Source organism: Palaemon carinicauda, chromosome 21 (assembly GCF_036898095.1).
Source record: "Palaemon carinicauda isolate YSFRI2023 chromosome 21, ASM3689809v2, whole genome shotgun sequence".
Classification (NCBI taxonomy): domain Eukaryota; kingdom Metazoa; phylum Arthropoda; class Malacostraca; order Decapoda; family Palaemonidae; genus Palaemon; species Palaemon carinicauda.
Window position 1 is genome coordinate 56,291,007 of NC_090745.1, and position 17,767 is coordinate 56,308,773.

At 41.6% G+C, this 17,767-nt stretch overlaps 1 protein-coding gene and 1 long non-coding RNA gene across 2 annotated transcripts in view; one reads left to right on the plus strand and one right to left on the minus strand.

The window, feature by feature from the left end:
* Positions 1-5,585: 5,585 nt before the first annotated feature.
* Positions 5,586-6,329, plus strand: LOC137614913 (zinc finger BED domain-containing protein 4-like). Its single transcript, XM_068344567.1, has one exon. The coding sequence runs from the start codon at positions 5,586-5,588 to the stop codon at positions 6,327-6,329; it is 744 nt and encodes a 247-aa protein (XP_068200668.1).
* A 5,953-nt stretch (positions 6,330-12,282) lies between these two features.
* Positions 12,283-17,767, minus strand: part of LOC137614673 (uncharacterized) — a 94,868-nt gene continuing 89,383 nt past the window's right edge. Inside the window, exons 2-3 of the long non-coding RNA XR_011039124.1 lie at positions 12,662-12,921; positions 12,283-12,382 (exon numbers count right to left, since the gene is read on the minus strand). This is a non-coding gene — a long non-coding RNA (uncharacterized lncRNA). The remainder of the gene's footprint in view (positions 12,383-12,661; positions 12,922-17,767) is intronic.

Here is a 17,767-nt window from a genome sequence, read left to right on the forward strand (position 1 = left end):
AATTGATAAAGCCTGGCAAGGAGTCACCAGGAGAACCCTCAATTCCGCCTGGAAGAAACTGTGGCCCGACACCGTTGCAGAACGGGATTTCGAGGGGTTCGAACCCAACCAGGAGGAAGCAATTGACGAGGATATTGTGTCCTTGGGCAAGGCAATGGGGCTGGAGGTGGACACGGATGACATCGACGACCTCCTGCAGGACCATAAGGAGCAGCTGACCACCGAGGAGCTGAAGGACCTGCACGAGCAGCAGCAAAGAGAGGTAATAGAGGAAATCTCATCTGAGGAGGAGGGAGGCACTGCACAATCACTGTCTTCGAGTGAGATAAAAGATTTTTTAAAGAAGTGGGAAGACGTGAAAAGTTTTCTTGAGGAAAATATCTCGAATAAGGCTGAAACAGACCGTGCAATAAATTTATTAGTCGATAATGGGGTGGGTCACTTCCATAAAATTTTAAAGAACAGACAAAAGCAGGTGTCTATTGAAAAATATCTTGTGAAGGGGGAGAAAAGAACTGTGAAAGACGACGACCAAGAGTCTCGCAAACGCAAAACCAGTGATAGTGAACGCCATTCTCGCGAGAGAACTCCAGTCAACGTTCCTGAAGTTCTCATGGAGGGAGATTCTCCCTCCAAGCAGTAACTCCCTCCTCCTCCTTCCCCTCCTCTCGTCTCCATCAAGCCAGCAGCGACACTCCTCTAAGGTAAAGTTCAGGTTTACTGTGCATGCATATCCATATTTTCATCATTAAATGACTGCAATATTTTAATAATTTTGTGTAGAGTACAGTAGAGTACTGTATGTGTAAGGAAAAATTTGTGAAAATTGGTTTTTGTAGATGGGTTGAACTAATTATTTCGATTTTATAACATTCTTATGGGGAAATTCGTTTCACGATACGAATTTTTCGGTTTACGAGTTCGCATTAGGAACGAATTAAATTCGTAAACCGAGGTTCTACTGTATGTATGTATGTATGTATGTGTATATATATAAATATATATATTATATATATATATATATATATATATATATATATATATATATATATATATATATATATATATATATATATATATATATATATATATATATATATATATATATATATATATATATATATATTGGCCTCAAACCATGTCGTCCTAATGGAAGGTTCCTAATAGTAGCTTCCAAGGAATATATGAACTACAGTGATATTCCCAGAGAATTTACCTTTAGGTCTCCGGAATTCTAACTCCTGGCACGAATATCCTCAAAATTCTCATAAAGATATCACATAAATCAGGGGACGTATATCTTGATACGAGGGGGAAGAGTGGCAATTTTGGAAGGGGAACTGTTATCAAGGTTACCCTATTTCCCATACTACTATTGAATATCAAGATGGCGGTCATTCCTAATTTTGTAGCGAATTCGCACGGTGGTGTTCCCTGTTGATCTAACCTTTTCAATCGATTCTGCGAGGATTACTGTATATGCAATCTCCAGCTTCTTTCGCCTCTGGAAAATTGAGTATTGATTCTTTACAATGTATATGTACGCTTATTCGAGATGTGATTTTTGCAACAAAGAATATTATTGGATACAAAAGATTCTTGCACATCTATTACATTTGTAGTAGTAGCCATCAGCAGCCTTACACCATTCAAATATGACAAAGTCAGACTCCGTCTGATTTGCGTTTCATGTTCGATTTAATTTTACTACGTATACTGAATTATCATATGATCACATTCTCTTTTCGTGTTTTATTTCTTTCTGTACTGAATTATATGTCATATGTAATGCAATGAACCATCAGTAGGAGCAGATATTACTAATTATTAATGGAATTAACGAAATATTTGGGGTCTTCATATCGCGGCTATTTTCGAAACTTCCAGAAAATCCGCAATATATGTATATACAGTACACGCGTTATGAAAAAAATCCGCAAAGTCATGAATCCGCGATAGTCGAACCGCGAAGTAGCGAGGGCTCACTGTATATATATATATATATATATATATATATATATATATATATATATATATATATATATATATATATATATATATGCCTGGAGGGACATAAAAACAATCAGAATAGAGCCAACGTATCTCTGCGTGTCATAAGAGGTGACTAAAAGGGACAGGACGAGAGGGCTGGGAACCCCCTCTCCTGTATTATAATCTTGTGAGACATCAAAGAGGTGGAACTGGGAGAGAGTGACTGCTCCCTGCACTCTAGTTTTGGGGTGCTTCAATGTGCGCGGATGTAGTACGATAGAGAGTAAAAGAAGTGAGATTGGAAGTATGTTTAGGAATAGAAGGATGGATATATTGGCTTTGTGCGAGACAAAGATAAAAGGGAAAGGTGAAGTGATGTTTGGGGAAATGTCTGGTAGTGTGTCTGGGATTGAAAGGGGAAGAGCAAGAGAAGGTGTGGCTTTATTGCTGAGTGAATGGATGACAGGTAAAGTAGTGGAATGGAAGGATATATCATCTAGGTTAATGTGGGTAAGGGTTAGGTTGGGTAGGGAATGTTGGTCTTTTGTCAGTGCGTATGGGCCAGGTTGTAAGAAAAGTAAAGAAGAGCAGAATGAGTTCTGGAATGAATTAACTGGGTGTGTAGAAGGACTGGGTAGAAGAAATTATGTAGTTGTCATGGGTGACTTAAATGCTAGAGTGGGTGCTGGAAAGGTAGAAGATGTCATTGGGAAGTATGGCGTACCAGGTGAAAATGAGTGGTGAGACTAGTAGATATGTGTTGACCCAAGAGATAGTGGTAAGTTTCTAGCTTTTTCAAAAATAAAGATAAAAACAAGTATACATGGGTAAGAGTGGCAAATGGAAGAGTGGTAGAAAGGGTATCAATGGATTATGTGTTCATAACTGAAAAAATGTTTGGAAAATTAAAGACGTGTACGTGTTTACGGGTATGGCTAACGTTATGTCTGATCATATTTTGGTGGAAGGAAAATTAGTTGTAGAAAAGAGTGGGGGAATAGAGTAGGTGGATGTAAAAGGGAGCTAGTGAGGGTTGAAGAGCTAATAAAACCGGGGGTAAAAAGTAGATATCAAGAAAAGTTGAAAATGGCATATGACGAAGTGAAAGTAAGAGAAACTGGTAATTTAGAGGAGTGGAAGTTAGTAAAAGAAAATTTTGTTGGGATTGCAAGTGACGTGTGTGGCAAGAAGTTTGTTGGAAGCAGCATGAGGAAGGGCAGTGAATGGTGGAATGAAGGAGTGAAGGTAAAAGTGGAAGAGAAAAAGAGGGCTTTGAAGAATGGCTGCAGAGCAAGAGTGTAGAGAAGTATGAAAGATATAGAGAGAACAATGTGGAAGTAAAGCGCAAGGTAAGCGAGGCAAAGAGGGAAGCTGGCCTGAGGTGGAGTTAGGGATTGGGTCATTCATATGAAGAAAATAAGAAGAAATTTTGGAAAGAAGTGAAGAGAGTAAGGAAGGCTGGTTCAAGAATTGAAGAGACAGTGAACAACATCCTTGTTTTCCACAATTGATGATATAATATTGCCCCAAGTGTTTGCTAAAACATCACCCCACAAAGGATGTCTACCATTCAAATCTCCAAGTAAAAGAAAAGGTTGAGGGAGCTGTTGAATCACCTCAACCAAAAATACTCATACGATATGTTATCATTTGGAGGCAAAAATACTCATACGATATGTTATCATTTGGAGGCAAGTATAGAGAGCAGATTGTATATTTCTCCTTATATCAATCTGTATAACCACTGAGAGAGAGAGAGAGAGAGAGAGAGAGAGAGAGAGAGAGAGAGAGAGAGAGAGAGAGAGAGAGAGAGAGAGAGAGAGAGAGAGAGAGTCAACAACCATGGTTTACGAAACTATGACGGGTCATTTACAAGTCGCGTACACATCGCGTACGAGTACACGTCGCGTTCCTGTACAACCATCCCTGCCCCACCCACTACCATGATGGTAGTTGGACAGAGATAGCACTACCGTCCCTGTCACACTCGCTGTCGCTGGTGGTGTGAGTTATGTACTTAGTTTATTGGCAGCACTGACACAAGTGACTATCGTTAGCTTTAGCGAAGGGGGAGGACGACATACAATACCTCAATTGTGCCATAATAGAGGTAAGGTCACTAAGGTGTTTGTGTGTGCATGCATTCTCTTTCCAATTCTAATTTTTCTGCAATAACAACCATTCATAGGACATGGACCTGCTAGTAATAATAATAATAATAATAATAATAATAATAATAATAATAATAATAAAAGAAGAAGAAGAACAACAACAAAGTGAAATTAAATTGATTATCACTTCCCAGTTTTTTCATTTTGCAGATGGATAACAAAGACATTGATACACCAGATGGCCCTTCAATTGGGGATGAGGAGGCCCTGGAGGACGTACAATTGCCTCAACTATCAGCTACACTGGCAAAGTTTTATTCAGTCAATGTCAAGTCTACTGACAAGAATCTCATAGCTGACTGTTTGCAGTGCAAAAGGTCATACTCAGCATCACGTAAGGCAACATCTAACCTAGTTATCCACCTCAGAAGAGTTCACAAAGTTCAGTATGCTGAATATGAGACACAGAGCTGAAGAGGAAAAGAAGAAGCGTTAGAGCTATGCATCACATTCACAGCACAAAATAACCTTGTTTTTCAAAACCAAGCCTTCACAAGAGAACAAATTTAACACTAATCACATTAAACAACAGTCTATGGTAAAGAAACTCTTAGACTCCATTGCATGTGACCACCTGCCTTTGAGTATTGTGGAAAGTAAGACTTTTAGAGCTCTTCTACATGAAGCAGAACCACGCTTCGTGTTTCCAAGCAGAACCACACTTAGAAGCAGTTTACTTCTGCAAAGAGCGAAAGACATTGAGTCGCAATTGATGAAAGAATTTGAAAACCTCAGTCTTATTTACCTGACATTGGACCTCTGGACGAATCGAAAAATTATGTCTTTTTTTGCTGTCACTGTGCACTTCATTAACTCATCATGGGAGCTAGAGTCGCGTGTCATTGCTTGCGATCAGTTTGTGGATCGACACACAGCTGTAAATATTGCTACAGCATATGAAGATATAGTCCCTAAATTCGGAATTCGTGGCAAGGTGAGGAAGGTGGTTGCAGACAATGCTTCGTCTATGGTGAGAGCATTTGATGTCTGTCTGCCAGGATTATATGGAAATGAAGTGAGCAAAGAAAGTATTGATGAAAATGGAGACACCGATAACCTTGATATTTTGGAAGAAGAACTTGATTTGAATGAGGTCCTTGCCCTTCTTCCACCGGATCGGTCCAGTTGCTTTGCACACACACAACAACGATATGCCTTCAATGATCCCTGTGTCAGAAACAGTGCAATTGCAACTGTGATACACAAGTGCTGTAGTATTGTAGCTGCAGTACGCCGATCTACTGTGGCAGCACCATTCTTGGAAAAGATTGGGGTTTCACTGCTGGCTGCCAATGCTACTAGATGGAACTCTCAACTGACTATGCTCAAGTCAGTTCTCAAAGATGTCAATGGTGTCAACTCAGCTATTATCTCCTAGGATCATGCAAGACCGTAGAAGAATTGAAGGGAATGGAAATAGCAATGCTAAAAGAAGTGATAAAAGTTTTGGAACCATTCCAAGAGGCGACATCGCAAGTGGAAGGAGAAAACATGGTGACACTTTCTTGCGTTGCACCAATTGTATTTGGCCTTGAGCACAGCCTCAAACTATTCACAGAAAGTAAACCAATCTACTGCTTAAACTTGGCTAATGCACTACAGTCTTCTATCAAAAAGAGGTTGCATCTGTTTCTTGAGAAGACTGACGTCATTGCCGCAGCTGTCATGGATCCCAGGTTTAAGCTGGCATGGCTGCCATGTGAGGAAATAAAAAAGGAAAAGATTTCGAAGATTGTGGACCTAATTATTTCAGAGTCAACTCGGTCATCTTTGAAGAACACAATTCCAGAGAGTGAGCCTTTCATCACCATAAGCACCAATCAAGACAAGGCTGACATGAGTGCAAAACACCTTCGTCTTTTTGCCTACATGCCACCAGCTGAGAAAATAAATGTAAGTGCATCAACAAGCGACACTACAGTGGTAAAGACAGAACTTGAGTCGTACCTAGAAAAAGGTGTTCTGGCTTTTGACGTGAACCCACTGAGGTACTGGCGTGAAAACAAGAGCTTCTGCATTTTGAAGCCTTTTGCAAGAAATATTCTAGGGTCCTGTGCCACGTCGGCACCATCTGAAAGTGTCTTTAGTAAGGCCGGTAATTTTTACACTCCTGAGCAAGCAAAACTTGGCCCGGAAAACTTGGCACGGAAACCTTCCGGGCATTAATGATTATTAAATGCAATTATGATATATAGAATGCAGATATAAACTTGTGTGAAAAAATGTTATATAGTTTGCAAATTTTCAGGAGGATTTTTTATTAGTAGCTTTGAAATATAAAATAAGAGTAATTGTATTTTCATTTGTATTTTCTGAACCAGTGATTTATTTTCATTTGCATTTTTAGATTCAGGAAGAAAAGTATTTGTATTTGTATTTGTATTTCTAGATTTAGGAATAAAAGTATTTGTATTTGTATTTTTGGATTCCGAAACAAAAGTATTTGTAATTGTATTTTGTATTTTTGGAATCCCAAACGAAAGTATTTGTATTTGTATTTCAATTGTAAAAAATCAGTATTTGATTCAACCCTGTTTGGGGAACATCTCAACGAACGTATATGAGGCTTCCGCCATGGCTCCCTACTCGGTGATCATATGGTGTCCTATAGCTAACATATTCGCGAGGACAAGGAATATTAGCATCAAGCTTACTCTCTTGTAGGCATATAATTATGGGGGAATGCTTGTGAATTAAGAGCTCAAGTTCTTCATATTTAGCCCTTAAACCCTGACAATTCCATTGCAAAATGGAGGAGAAAACTATGTATTATTTTCTGGAAGACATCTTGGATGAGGTCTTCCCATTGACAGTTTTTGATTTGACAATATTTTTGTAGGCTTCTTAAGTGTAGGTCTTGATAAGTTAGGTTTGATATTAGCCTTTTCAGTGTTCTTTTTACCTAATTCATGTGGGGGATGGTGGACCTCAACTTGAATTTTTTATGGATTCAAGAAGTTTTCCTGTTGATCTGAAATATCAACAGGCGGGACATCATATATATTTGATGTAATAACTTTGGTGTTTTTAATGGATGGGGGTGAGAGAGATGGAAGGCTCTCTCTTTTCCTATTGACAGGTGGTGATTTATCAGGTTTTGGTGTTTTCCCCACGACAAGTGCACCTGATAACTCAGTTTTATGTGAAACCTCCATCAAATCGGGCAAAGATATAGCCTGAGAGAGGTTATAATTATCCTTTGTAGTGGGGAACAAAGGTTTAATAGAGATGAGCAAAGCTTTAGGTGATATTCTTGCCCTACCCTGCACAATTTTATCAGAAGACGGCAGTAATAGATGGGTTGGATGTCTCCTGCCTCATTTTTCCTCCTGATTTCAATACCTTTGCATAACTTGGTGACTTACTCAATAGTCTCTTGGCATCCCCCACAGTTATGTGTTCGATACTGGATTTAGTGAGAGCAGCCTCTTCTAACATATTGATGGCAGCTCTTATCAGTAGATTTATGATTCAAATTACAGTTTATACAATTGGCCACTAGTGTACATTCTCCATGGTAAACATTGGAGCAAGTACTACACATTTTATCATTCTTGCAAACTTTAGATGTATGCCCACATCTAAAGCAATATAAAACATTGCAGTGGCTTCTGCTTATAAGATCAACCTTTGATCCGTTCATTTTATATGTAAATGTGGAAAGGTACATCAGCATCCTGGAAAGTCTGGATAATCATTGACGTTCTGGGGATTTTATGCACTTTCCACTCAGTTAAAGGACACATGGCCAATATCTCCTCTTCTGTAAACTCATAAAAGTCTCTATTAAAAATTACTCCCCTTCCATAACTGAAGTTTAGATGGGGTTTCACATCCAGCTTTATGTCATCATTCTCTGTAATTAAATTGCAAAGTATAACAGATTGTGTTTCTGATTTTGCACTTATGAGGAAACTGTTCTTTCCAAACCAAGATATATCTCCTGGTGCAATGGTACCTTTCTTCTGAAGAAATTTACATACCTTGAAAGAATTTCCTGTACTCCCTTTTGACTGAGCAATAAGCCACTTTGGTGGCGTTGACTTTCTCTGGGAGGGTACAACTACCTCTATACCTTTACCAATCGAATCTGCAGGTTTGTATATATCTAGATCCTTAGGTACCCCATTGCAAAAAGCACCCTTGATGTTCAAATTATTTATCTTAATATTCATAACTACTGATTGCATTGAATGCTTCATCATGATTATCAAATGATATCCATGAATACCATTTGTCACCATAACATTGAAATGTTTTATACAAGACACCGTAATTTGTTTCTATTGGAATTTGGGTGACATGAAAGATTGCAGTTTCCCTATGTTACCCAAATTACTTCGTTTTTGAGCCTCCGTAGAATGGTCCTTTAGGGTTTCCAAGTCGTCAACAGAGGGGTTGGGTTTTTATGGACACCTGGGACATGGTTAATGTTTCAGATAATGCTGGTCTGGCCTTTTCCTTGGCCTGGCGTCTCAGCTTTGAGATGGCACCTCTCTGGGCAAGAACTGCCTCAGCGGTAGCTACTAGTGCCTTTTCAGACCTACTGGCTTTGGCTGGGTTACCCAAGAACTGCTCCCCTAGTCCACTGGCTGCAGTCTTTGGCAGACTAAAGGGGTTAGTTGCCGGAACAGGCGAGGAAGCAAGAGGTCCACTCCAAGCAGGAGGCTCACAGAAGCCTGGTACAGGAGGAGTAACGGTGAGAACCCTGAAGGGGGCTGGAGACCTCCAATCACTGGCTCTGTTCCAGTTACAGGGATTACCAGACCATTGACATTCGGTTAAGTGCCGGGGACGTAGAAGGAACACTGGTGGTCACTGTGGTTGTGACCCCAGTGGCAACGTGACACGGTGATGGCTCAACGCTCTTCAGCGCCGCCACTTTAAATGTCAGGGACTCAACCTGAGTTGCCAGGTCACTGGCAATCGTGACGAGGCTCTCCACATCCCGACTTAGGCTCTTCTTAGCCTTTCGGCGCTTAGCCGATGATAATCCCATGACTAAAGGTTGGTGTTTCCGGGGTCTGGGCACCAAAAATTATGTAGTGGTTTGTGGACTGTAGCCAGATGTAGCATGCACACTACCTAGTGTCCAAATACCGACCACACTCCAACGTTCACTACACAAAAAGGTAAAACTGTGGAACTCAAAAATCTAGGTAACAGGTCAAGAGAACTGGGCACTGGGCACTATCACTTGATTTTTATAGTGGGCAAGGGGACACAGCTATAACTGTAGTTGCCTAATATTATTCAAAAGTAAACCGATTTCAGGTTATGTAAGCACTAAACATTAGTAGAGAAAACAAAAAAAAGGGAGAAGAAAACAATGAGAATGAAGAAAAAAACTAAATTAGTGGTTGAGAAGGGGACACTATGGTTTAGTAAATAAAAGTTTACATACAAAAATATAAAAAATATTTATTTTGAGAAAAAGAAAATAGTGAGGAGAAAGTACAGGTCTTCAAAATCATAAACAGCAACCTAGATATATCCAGGCAGAGCCTCTTAGGATTCAATCTAGAAAATACAAACTAAATATTCAAGTATAAATAGTATACACATCTTGGCTAAATTCAAATGTAATTTGAATGATTGCTTGCATCAAGACCAAAGGGAATATAAAACAAGGTTACACATCTCTACATCAGAAAGACGAAAAAATAAAGGCTTACTGTCCTCGGTGATACACAGTCTGTCAGGGTTATTTTACACCCACGAAAATTGATAAGAGTCGAGACCACTTATAATAATTTCTTTGAGGCCCCTCCTCTAGATTGCGACACAAAAATAGGATATAACCTATAAAAGCCCTATCTGGTTTGTGATGCAAATTTTCTAATTGTTAACATCAAGACAGAGCCTTTCCGTTTCATGTAGATATTATCCAGAAAAAGTTCCAGGCTTATGACGAAAAAAACTTTAAGCTTACAGGAGAACCCCGCAACACTGTGGTTCATTATCTGTATGAACAGTCAGCCGGGTTTGGACATTGACAGCGCTTACAGTTTGGCTGCCACTGAAAACTTTTCTATGCCACTTTATGTTCACTTGTTTCTAGGGACAAGTATGTGAAACACTATCCATGGAAACTATTGTTATATTAGCTGTATATGCGTAATCATGTTTTTTTGCTCTCAAGTTCAATTACATCCCAACGTAGTAGGGCATTCTTGAATCACTAATCAGTATATGAAACAGGCTTTGAGTAACTTTTCTATTGACAACTTCTCATCTATCCTATAATCCCTGCTAAGTGCAGGGCACCGTCACTCTGTAATAAAAAGACTTTTTTTTTAGATGAACTGGAGATCATATAAAATATACACAAAATTTATGAAATTGGATAATGCACTATTCAAATACATTTCAACCTAACTAATGATAATAAATAAAAAATCTAGAAATAATTTGTATTTTCCCTATTTCTCCACATCGTGAACGCACGGTTCGCTATCTTAAACGTACTCTTTCCGAATGGGAGTGTCGGCCTCGAAACGTTCAGGATGAGCGTGAACGTCGCCCTCGTGAATAGGAGCTTCGTCCTCGCAAGCACGAGCATCGTCCTCGTGATTCATATCGTCAAGATCTAGAACATGAGTGTCTGAACCTAGGTCTAGACCGAGATGCTCATGATCGTGCAGAGCGGGACCACGAGACTTCTCCTCGTGAAGAGGAATGCCTCCGACGAGAACGGTCTCCTAAGCATGAAGCTCTAGAGCAAGAATGCCTTCAAGATGCAGAGCGTTCGGATTATGATGATCTACGATCCTGATGATCATCAGAGAAGGGGCGCTGATCTCTGGTAGATCATCACCTACAGCCGAAGGGTTCCTGTGGGAAGAAACAGTAGCCTGGAGGTTACAGGACGACGAAGTCCCAGGATGGCGAGTAGAATTATCATCAGCAGGAGGCCCTTGGAGGGGCGAACGTGAGCGATCACCTCGTCCGAGCGAGAAAGATCCAGGAGGGGGCAACAGATGGACTTTGCAAACCTCCAAAGCGAGAGGGTCCTTCCAGGCACTACGCTGAAGGAGACGAACAAGTCCTTCCTTTGTAAGGGGCACAGAAATCCCTACGGTCAGCCATACCTGCAAAACATGTGCAAGGGAAAATGGCTCCCTGACAGCTGGAGGTGAAGTAGCTCCTCTGAGGGAAGCAACTACCAGCCCCAAGTACTCCAAAGTTGCCAAAGAGTTAGACAGTTTGTGCTCCTGCTTTATTGTCCCTCGGAAGAGCGCGAACAAGAAGAAACTTTAGAAAGAGATCTGGAGGTGCGAGAAGAACGCACTTTCCTCGCCCCTGAGAGAGAAAGGTCGCGCTTAACCTTCTTCTTTTTGCGCCGTCCAAATTTCTCTCATTGGGAGGCAAGCCAGTCTCTACACTTTGCACGGGGCGAACCCTGCTCGCAATGATGCCCACTACACGAAGGACAAAGAGAGTGTGGGTCGGTATTCAGCGATGACATAAAGGTACCGCAGACAACACCCTCGCGCCCAAGACAGGTCCGCATGAAGGCGATCCAAAGAAGCAAGCACACCTGAAAAGAGAAAGATTAAAAATGTCCAATGACTGCCTTGGGAAGAGAGAGAGGACACGTCCACTCTCTACCAAGCCAAAAGAAAAAGTGGCATAGCTCACAGCTGTGAGAGTACACTATATATAGAGGTGGCTGGGTACTCCCCAACCACCCACAGTCTACCCACTCAAGCGGTTAGGCAGGGTTGTCACTTCCCACTTCAAGTCTAATGGCTACCTTCCCACTTGGCCAAAAGAATATCCAAATAAATAATGGAAGGTTTGTTAGTATGGGAACAAAGTAATGGTTGGTCACTAGTGCCTACCCCATTCTTCCACCTCTAACTAGGTGGGTGATTTTATATTGTAAGAAAAAGCTTATCGACTAGTTTCACCTTAGCCGAAATAAATATCCACAGTAAAGAACGGAAGGTTTTATGTTGCGCTGGAGCAAACTGGAAATGTGTAATCCTGTGACTGGATAATTGAAGAAATAAGATACAGTACTAAAAACAGACCTGCATCAGGTCTTCCAAAATTTTATAGTATTCCAAACTTCAATTAATCTATATGTACCTATAAAACAGAGCATTCTACTTGCTTTATTCAGATTGTGTTGTTCCTCAATGCTGGTTTTTCTGCCCTTTACTTTGTACAAACTAGCCTTTTCTTTTCATAGAAAACTAGCTGCTTTCAAAAACCTGCAAGGGACAAGAAATTTTTCAAAAATTGAGTAAGATGACTTAAGACTAGTCTCCAATGTTAAAAAATCACTATATGTCTGTAACGAATCATTCAAAAGAAGTTAAATTTTGATGAGTTTGGAAAATGAAAGCTTTAATTTTAGAACCACAATTAGAAGGGTAGTGAATTCATTACTTAACATATTTTGGTCTTCTAAATTTTCCTATGAACAGTTATTGATAAATGATTTATCATTTCTAATATGTTGCAAAATCAAAACAAAAGATACCAGATACCTGAAGGTGTGGTTAAGCAGTTAGATAATGCAGCAGTTTCCTTCGGACCCTTTTATATTTTTTCTTCTTAAAAGGGTATGGTTCCTGGTAAATTCAATTCTTTCCTTTAAGAATAAATTGCAAGTCTGGGAGAAAAGGTCACATTGTGGCACCTGTCTCCTGAGGCGGCACATTTTTGGTAGGTCTTGTCCCTTCACCCATTATTTCAAAAAGAATTTTTATTCTTCAGAAAGTTTCGTCAGTTGATTTTCTTTTCCAGCCTAGGGAAGACAAGCATCATTTTAGGGTAATGAAAAGACAGAGAAACAGTTACATCCCAGTGATATAATGAAGATGATGAGTGACTACAGTTATATAAAAACATGACAAATTTGGAGGCAATTTGTATATTTCCTAACGATACAAACCTTAGCTATTTATAGGGGTAAACTTTCGGCAAAGCTGAAAGGACGAGCCATTAGAATCTAGCAGGGGTTAACTACCCATCCCGCTAGTTAGCGGGTGTAGGAAGGATACCTACCTACCCTTCTCACCCACACACTTGTGATTATGCTTCACTTTGCTTGGAAGTAGGACTTCGAGGGGAACAGGGTTGGCGGGCAATTATGTATAAATAACTAAGGTTTGTATGGTTAGGAAAACTAAAAATTACTTCCAAATATGTTATTTTCATTAGTAAAATAAATTTTTGAATATACTTACCCGATAATCATGTAGCTGTCAACTCCGTTGCCCGACAGAATTCTACGGAAGGGATACGCCAGCGATCGCTATACAAGAGGGGGGTGTACTCACAAGCGCCACCTGTGGCCAGGTACTGCAGTACTTCTTGTTGACACCACTTCAATTTTTCCTCGGTCCACTGGTTCTATGGGGAGGAAGGGTGGGTCAATTAAATCATGATTATCGGGTAAGTATATTCAAAAATTTATTTTACTAATGAAAATAACATTTTTCAATATTAAACTTACCCGATAATCATGTAGCTGATTCACACCCAGGGAGGTGGGTGAAAACCAGTGTACATGTATATCAAGAAGCTAAGTATCCCGTATTTCATATTATCAGTTATTCAAAATAACAATGAAATTACAAGTACCTGGTAAGGAAGTCGACTTGAGCCATTACTCTGCCTTAAATAAGTTCGTCTTCCTTACTGAGCGCAGCGTTCCTCTTAGGAGGCTGAACAACTCTAAGGTGCTGAAGTATCAAGGGCTGCAACCCATACTAAAGGACCTCATCACAACCTTTAACCTCGGCGCTTCTCAAGAAAGAATTGACCACCCGCCAAATCAACAAGGATGTGGAAGGCTTCTTAGCCGACCGTACAACCCATAAAAAGTATTCAAGAGAAAGGTTAAAAAGGTTATGGGATTATGGGAATGTAGTGGCTGAGCCCTCGCCTACTACTGCATTCGTTGCTACGAATGGTCCCAGGGTGTAGCAGTACTCGTAAAGAGACTGGACATCTTTGAGATAGAATGATGCGAACACTGACTTGCTTCTCCAATAGGTTGCATCCATAACACTCTGCAGAGAATGGCTCTGTTTGAAGGCCACTGAAGTAGCCACAGCTCCCACTTCATGTGTCCTTACCTTCAGCAAAGCAAGGTCTTCTCCCTTCAGATGAGAATGTGCTTCCCTAATCAGAAGCCTGAATAGTAAGAAACTGAGTTCTTAGAACTTGGAAAAGAAGGTTTCTTGATAGCACACCATAAGGCTTCTGATTGTCCTCGTAAAGGTTAAGACCTTTTTAGATAGTACCTAAGAGCTCTAACTGGGCAAAGTACTCTCTCCAGTTCATTCCCCACCAAGTTGGACAGGCTTGGGATCTCGAACGACTTAGGCCAAGGACGTGAAGGAAGCTCGTTTAGCAAAAACCGAGCTGCAAGGAACATGTAGCCGTTTCAGATGTGAAAACAATGATCCTGCTGAAGGCGTGGATCTCACTTACTCTTTTAGCTGTTGTCAAGCACACGAGGAAAAGAGTTTTTAATGTGAGGTCCTAAAAAGAGGCTGATTGGAGAGGTTCAAATCTTGATGACATAAGGAACCTTAGGACCACGTCTAGATTCCAGCCTGGAGTGGACAACCGACGTTCCTTTGAGGTCTCAAAAGACCTAGGGAGGTCCTGTAGATCTTTGTTGGTGGAAAGATCCAAGCCTCTGTGGCGGAAAACCGCTGCCAACATACTTCTGTAACCCTTGATCGTAGGAGCTGAAAGGGATCTTACTTTCCTTAGATATAACAGGAAGTCAGCAATCTGGGTTACAGTGGTACTGGTTGAGGAAACTGCATTGGTCTTGTACCAGCTACGGAAGACTTCCCCTTGAGACTGATAGATTCTGAGAGTGGATGTTCTCCTTGCTATGGCAATCGCTCTGGCTGCCTCCTTCGAAAAGCCCCTAGCTCTTGAGAGTCTTTCGAAAGTCTGAAGGCAGTCAGACGAAGAGCGTGGAGGTTTGGGTGTACCTTCTTTACGTGAGGTAGACGTAGAAGGTTCACTCCTAGAGGAAGAGTCCTGGGAATGTCGACCAGCCATTGCAGTACCTCTAAGAACCATTCTCTCGCGGGCCAGAGCGGAGCCAACCAACGTCAGCCGTGTCCCTTTGCGAGAGGAGAACTTCTGAAGTACCCTGTTGACAATCTTGAACGGCGGGAATGCATACAGGTCGAGATGGAACCAATCCAGCAGAAAAGCATCCACGTGAACTGCTGCTGGGTCTGGAATCGGAGAACAATACAACAGGAGTCTCTAGATTATCGAGGTAGCGAACAGATCTATGGTTGGCTGACCCCACAGGGCCCAAAGTCTGCTGCAAACATTCTTGTGAAGGGTCCACTCTGTGGGGATGACCTGACCCTTCCGGCTGAGGTGATCTGCCATGACATTCATACCGCCCTGAATGAACCTCGTTACCAGCGTGAGCTTTCGATCTTTAGACCAGATGAGGAGGTCCCTTGCGATCTAGAACAACTTCACGAAAGAGTCCCTCCCTGCTTGAAGATGTAAGCCAGGGCTGTGGTGTTGTCAGAGTCCACCTCCACCACTTTGTTAAGCTGGAGGGACTTGAAGTTTATCAAGGCCAGAAGAACCGCCAACAACTCCTTGCAATTGATGTGAAGTGTCCTTTGCTCCTGATTCCATGTTCCCGAGCATTCCTGTCCGTCCAAAGTCGCACCCCAGCCCGTGTCTGATGCGTCCGAGAGGAGACGGCGGTCTGGTTTCTGAACAGCCAAAGGTAGACTTCCTTGAGAAGAAAGCTGTTCTTACACCACGCGAGAGAAGACCTCCTCTCTTCGGAAACAGGAACTGAGACCGTCTCTAGCGTCATGTCCTTTATCCAGTGAGCAGCTAGATGATACTGAAGGGGGGGAGGTGGAGTCTCCCTAACACGATGAACAGGGCCAGCGATGAAAGTGTCCCTGTTAGACTCATCCACTACCTGACTGAGCATCGGTTCCTTCTCAGCATGCTCTGGATGCATTCTAGGGCTTGGAAGATCCTTGGGGCCGACGGAAAAGCCCGAAAAGCTCGACTCTGAAGATCCATACCCAGGGAGACAATGGTCTGGGATGGGACGAGCTGAGACTCCTCAAAATTGACCAGGAGGCCCAGTTCCTTGGTCAGATCCATAGTCCATCTGAGAATCTCCAGACAGCGACGACTTGTGGGAGCTCTTAAAAGCCAGTCGTCTGACGGAGCCGGACACAAGATCATGGTACTGCTGCACAGTCTGTGAACTGTCAACCATGGGGAAGCGAGGAAGTACAGTGACAACCCGAAGCTGTCTAGACTGTCTGGGTCGTACAGACAACTCCTTATCGGGTTGCTGAGGTTGCCGCACTGCGTCACAACAAGTCACTTCTGCTGGTTGTTGAACGTCTTCCCAGTGACACACTGACTCCGTAAACAAAAAATCCTTTAACAAGGACTAAGCTTGGACTGCATGTCTTGCAACACAGCTCAAGGTCTATGGGAGCAGGTGTGGTAACAGACGGGGTTAGTGACTGAAGTGGAACCATTACCTTCCCTGGAAGCATGTTATGCTTAAATAAAAGTCCATAGGAGGCTACGCAGCTAAAGGCTCCTCTCCAAATGACAGAGTCCTCAAGGGAATATCAGAAGGAGGGAGAAAAGCACTTTCTCATCTACAGGGACCATATCCGAGAAAAGCTAAGTTCTCTCAGTGAGGGTTTCACTGGTGCAAAAGCAGCAGACTAGAAGGCAACGTTATGAAACTGCTTGACAGTCTAGTGAGTTGGCAACAACCAAAGATGTGTGACTGAGAAGCATGCGGTAAGGTATGCAGAGCATGTTGTATGCAGAGCATGCTGTATGCAGAGTATGCTGTATGTAGAGCATGCTGTAAGGTAAGCAGAGCGTGTTGCATGGCGTGTAGCATTTCTCAGAAATTCCATGACCAGTGCTAGAGTGAGTAATATCGTATTACTGTCCATTGAAAGTGCACGTGCCGAGGGATTTGATTTAGACTGTTTTGTTGATGAATTTGATAGCCGGCATGATAATCGTAGAATTAAGCTGCACTAAATGTACTATAATCTACTTCACCTCAGGAAAGGGAAACTCGCCCTGTTGGCAACACTGCATTACTTCATGCATGCTTGCATGGGGTTTTAATATCAACATAATATTTACCTTACATTCATAACTCATGAATCATTTTTGTTTTGAAGATATTTTTGCCATATTTTGCGATTTTGTTAAAAATATATTGCAAGGAATACATATATATTTTTATATTAAGTAATACAAATAACCTCCATTATCATAATGTTTGTGTAGGCATACATGTATCTGATTACAAATGCAAGTTATGAAAGTAATGAGGTGTTATTATTGTCATTTGTTATTTCCAAGTTGAATGGGAAGAGGCTCAAGTTGAGGAGAAAGTGGCAGATGCATGCGTTGAGGTGGCTGACTCATAGCATGAGGTTGCTGCCTCAAGAGTTGCGCTTGCTGTAAGGGTTGCGTATGCGCAGTAGCAGGTTCCTGAGGAACGAGTTGAGGTTCCTGAGGTGTGAGCTGCGAGATTTGAGGTAGCGGCTGCGCAGAACGCAGTTCTTGTCTCGCGAGTTGAGGTT

Bases quoted from the DNA above. Each gene is read 5' to 3' on its own strand.
- LOC137614913 (XM_068344567.1), top strand. From the start codon at position 5,586: ATGCTAAAAGAAGTGATAAAAGTTTTGGAACCATTCCAAGAGGCGACA.